At 33.8% G+C, this 5,058-nt stretch overlaps 1 protein-coding gene across 1 annotated transcript in view; it reads left to right on the plus strand.

The window, feature by feature from the left end:
• LOC106880340 (uncharacterized) overlaps positions 1 to 5,058 on the plus strand; it is a 77,429-nt gene that overhangs the window by 51,853 nt on the left and 20,518 nt on the right. The window contains exon 2 of the mRNA XM_014930221.2: positions 2,452 to 2,716. Coding sequence (XP_014785707.1) covers positions 2,452 to 2,716 — 265 coding nt within the window. The remainder of the gene's footprint in view (positions 1 to 2,451; positions 2,717 to 5,058) is intronic.

Here is a 5,058-nt window from a genome sequence, read left to right on the forward strand (position 1 = left end):
ATATATATATGTATATATATATATTTATGTATATATATATATGTATATATATATTTATGTATATATATATATGTATTTATATATATATGTGTGTATATATATATATGTATGCATGTATATACGTGTACATATATATGAATGTATATATGTGTATATATAGATGTATATATATAGATGTATATGTATAGATGTTTCTGTATTGATGTATATGTATATATGTATATATATAGATGTATATATATATAGATATATTGCAAAATTCCTGATGTGAAGACATGTGTTGAAACAGATATTGTTGTATTTCGGGATGGTCATTTTTATTTTGTTTTGCCAAATAAACACATGCACTATATATTCATTCTTCACTCATTTATTACTGTTCTTATTCTAACTCATGTCCACTGCCTGGAAATCTTTTGTCACACATCTGTGACCTCCTCAGTAACACCTTCCATCTTCATGTGTGCTCTTGCTCTGCTTATTCCATTCTGTTCTTCTATGATGTATATCCTTATATGCACATGCATCTATGTTTGTGTGTGTGTGTTTGCACCATTGTTCTTAGTAGCACTGTGACCCTCTCCTCAGCCCCATCCCCTACCCTGTTGCTGCTGCTGCTGCCCTTAAGCCCGACTTTATGCACCATTCTTGTAACTCACTGTGTTTGTGTGTCTGCCCATGCTGCTGCCATTGTGGTAGATGTTGTTGTTGTTACCATTGCTGTTAGTCGTGTTGTTGATATTGTTGTGGCGGTCTGTGAAGTTACCATATGTGTGTTTGTCTGTATATGCGGGTTTGCTTCCTATGTTGTTTGTATCCCTGCCCTTTATACAGTTTTCTTTTAAAGATGGTCACACATGCGGTGGGGGTGAATACCAAGATCACACTCAAGGGCCACATATTTAAATTTAATAACAAGTGGAAGGTGCAGCCATCAGTATTAGTATCGCTGGCGATGTGGATAACCTATTTATGGTATGGTGGGATAGGGGACTCAAAGTGAAATTAGCAGAGAACTCCATAACCCTAACCATGTGCTCTCGTTATGTAGATGATATCAACATAGTAGCCAAAACAAAAAAGATGTACCTTTGGATGTTATATATGGGCTTATCAATTCATTCTAGCAGAGTCTGCTAAAATGAATTAATAAGCCCACATTTAACATCCAAAGGTACATATTTTTCCCTCTGATGAAATTATACTCATGTCACATAAATGTAAATTTAATGTACAAATCCGTAATTAAATTATTGAGTATTAATTGAAACAGCCATAAGAAGTGAAGATGACCAATTTGTTGTTAATAATAAACAATTATTAACTTCCTAATCTCCATTTTTTAAAACTATGTTTTATACACCTATTATTTTAAGGAACCATTCCATCTTTATCTCAAGCATGTGTATCTTTGTTAATCAATATGTCCTTCCACTTTCAAAACGCATTTTTAGAGTTCATACATTGTTTTCCCAAGTGTATTACTGGTATACAGTGGAGAAATGATTTCAGCCCTTTTTCAATTTGATGGTACATCAAATGAGACACTAAATAAATTATGATACAGTGTTTCATTACATAAAAAAACAGGTCTTAAAATTATCTTTAAACTGGGATGGGTGCACACATTGCACTTTGCTGCTAAGGAATACTCATGCACTGGTGCAGCGGTGTTTCAAAACATCAAGTTTTCAAATATCCTGACAGCGTTTGATTCCTTCCATATGTCACATTACTGTTGACTGTATGTGATGCATATATATTTCATGGCACACTCATGAAAATGTCTGTTCTATAGAGATGAAGGTCAAAGTTGGCATAAAATCAAATGATAAAAATTGATAATGTGATATTAAAAAATCTACAAGGAAGTATTGCTGCTATGCTGCTATTTCCATAGATGATACATATTGACATGAGTCAATGAAGGAATCTCTACATGGTTAGTGTCCAAGAAGCATAAGTTTCCTGGTCACAAACATGAAAATATATTTTGCTGAAAATGGATCCAGGAAAGGGTTAATGCTCAGCTCAACTTGTGGCTTACCTTTCACATCATTTCTGTGTTAATGTTCATTTAATGCTAAACTTCAACAGTGTCAGCAAGTTTATAAGGTCTATAAACTCTACTCCACTTTTTTAACCAATGACTCCCAATGTTAGCAGAATGCTAGCAATGTTTAGGAAGTGGTATAGTTAACTAAACTAACCTCCATACATGACTGGTACTTGATTTTATCCACCCCATAAGGATGGAAGGCAAAGTCAACTTCATTAGGGCCTGAACTCAGAAAGTAAAAGGATGCAACTAAATACTTCAAGTTATTTTGTCTGATTCTCCACCAATTCTGACATCCATTGCTAGTTTTTCTAAAATCTAAATAAAAATAATTTCTGATAATGATTATTTAATGTTGTTATCTAATTAATGTTAAACCTATTTTCTTTTAGATTCAGAACACTGCCTTGGTTGACTGGGACAAGCCCATGCTAGAGCAAGTCGATCAGTTGGGTGACAAATACTTTGACTGGGTACACCAACCAGAGGAACATCACATTAGGCTATTTCACTCAGATTTTTGTGAATTTTTCTCAATGGCCCCTTGGTGGTTAGTACCTGTCATCTGGATACCAGTTATGTGCCTTGGAATGTACCAAGCTTATCAAAATATTAGCGTCCATACAGAGATTTTAGGATTTCCATTTCTACAAGAAGGTAAGCATCTGCTTTAGATATAACAAAATATGAAACTGATATATTTTGTTAAGTTTTAGGAACAAATTTTGTGATTATAATTTTTGGTACTATTTACTACATATTTTGAGATGAAAACTATACTTTAATATTTGCACACACATGCCTTTACATTCGAAGTTCATATATATATATATATATATATATATGACCAAGGTCAGTTTTCCCTTTCACCCCTTCAACAAAGTAAAATACAAGTCAAGTACTGCATTGATGTAATCAACAATACCCTTTTCCCTGAATGTGTGGTGAGCTTCTACTTGTGCTACAAAACAATATTTGCATCTACACTGTTTTGATGGGTTTGATCTCCGATTATGTAATGTCTTACTCATGGATACATACATAGTTTTGAACTGGATTCAAACTCATCATCATCATCATCATCATTAGCCTATCGTTGCTGGGTAACTTTTACAATAGAAGGCCATATAAATTTTTGTTTATTCTATGTCAAACCATGTCTTCCCTGACACATAGGCCTCTTGATCAGGACAGATTTGTGCAATTCTTCGCAAAAATCTTCGTTGAGGATTCTTTTCCCTTTTTAAATTATTTACATATTTATTTGACCGTCTCACATAACTTCATTAATTGAAACTTATCAAAACTTATAAAAACATAGGAAGTTCTTATGACTTTGGTCATTGTAATGCTTTCCTTTCGTTTGTTTAATAAAAATTCCTCTTTGCAATGGTTTTGTTTCCATTTTGTGATAGACAGTTATCATGTAGAAAATGCCAGCTTAGGTAAAATTGATTAAACTTTCAGCCTTAGTCACATTTCTATATTTAAGAGATGAGGAATTATGTACATTATTTACATTATTTACATTTGATGGATATTTGCACTCATCTTGTTTGTTGTTAACACAATGTTTTGGCTCATATACCCTCCAGCCTTCATCAAGTGTCTTGGGGAAATTTCGAACCTGGGTTCTCATTCCTAAGGTATGCCTACAGGCATCTGGCATAGTGGTTAAGAGCACAGGCTACTAACCCCAAGATTCCAAGTTCGATTCCAGGCAGTAACCTGAATAATAATAATAATAATAATAATAATAATGATAATAATAATAATAATAATAATAATAATAATAATAATAATAATAACCCAGGTTCAAAATTTCCTCAAGACACCCGATGAAGGTTGGAGGGTATATCAGCTGAAACGTGTTAACAACAAACAAGATAAGGACAAATATCCACCAAATGTAAATAATGTAAACAATGCTCAGTAACATTTTTCTGCAATTTTTCTGGAACAAATAAATAGCAAAATCAAATTTAATGTGGAAAATTATCTCAACATACCAAATTTTAAAATTTTAACGTAATTTTAAAATTTCCCAATATGTGACAATAACAGAAAAGACTATAAAAGTAGAGACAAACAGTTATAGGACGTCTCACACACACATGCACACACACACATACACACACACATTTACAAACATACACACACACATTTACAAACATACACACAGGTAATCCCGAGTTTAAGTGGTGTATAGTAAACACATGTATGCATGTACATATGTATGTATATGTATGTATGTATATACAGGGGTTGGACAAAATAATGGAAACACCTTAAAATTTCGAACAAATTTATTTTATTTTGGAGTAGTACTGCCTTTGGCAGTAATCACAGCTTGAATTCTATGAAGTATGAACTTGTACAAAGTTTGATTTGTTTCCAAAGGAAATTTTGTCCATTCTTCAGCTAAAACAGTCTCCAGTTCTTGTGATCAGGATATCGACTCCTTACCTGTTTTTCTAAAATGCACCATAAATGTTCAATAATATTGAGATCTGGGGACTGTGGTGGCCAGATAAGGTGTTCAACTTCACTAGAATGTTCCTTGTGCCATTTGTTAACAACTTTGGCTGTGTGAATTGGTGAATTATTATCCTGAAAGATTGCGTTTCCCTCTGGAAACAGTTCTGCAACCATAGGATGAATTTGATCAGATAAAATGCTTAAATAGTCTTGACTATTAATTCTGCCGTGAAGGAAAACCATTGGGCCGGTGGATTTCCAAGATATAGCCCCCACTCCAATCATCACAGATCCTCCTCCATGTTTAAAAGTTGGAAGAAGGCAGTCTGGGTCAGATGCTTCTTTTGGCTGTCTCCACATGTATACTCAGCTGGTGGTCAGAAATAAGGTAAAGGATGACTTCTCTGAGAAAATAACATTCTTCCACTGCTCTAGGGTCCAATTCTGTAGGTTTTTACTCCACTCTAAACGCTTGGCAACATTATGATGCTATAATGGCAGGTGTTACCATTATTTTGTCC

Source organism: Octopus bimaculoides, chromosome 3 (genome assembly GCF_001194135.2).
Source record: "Octopus bimaculoides isolate UCB-OBI-ISO-001 chromosome 3, ASM119413v2, whole genome shotgun sequence".
Taxonomy (NCBI): domain Eukaryota; kingdom Metazoa; phylum Mollusca; class Cephalopoda; order Octopoda; family Octopodidae; genus Octopus; species Octopus bimaculoides.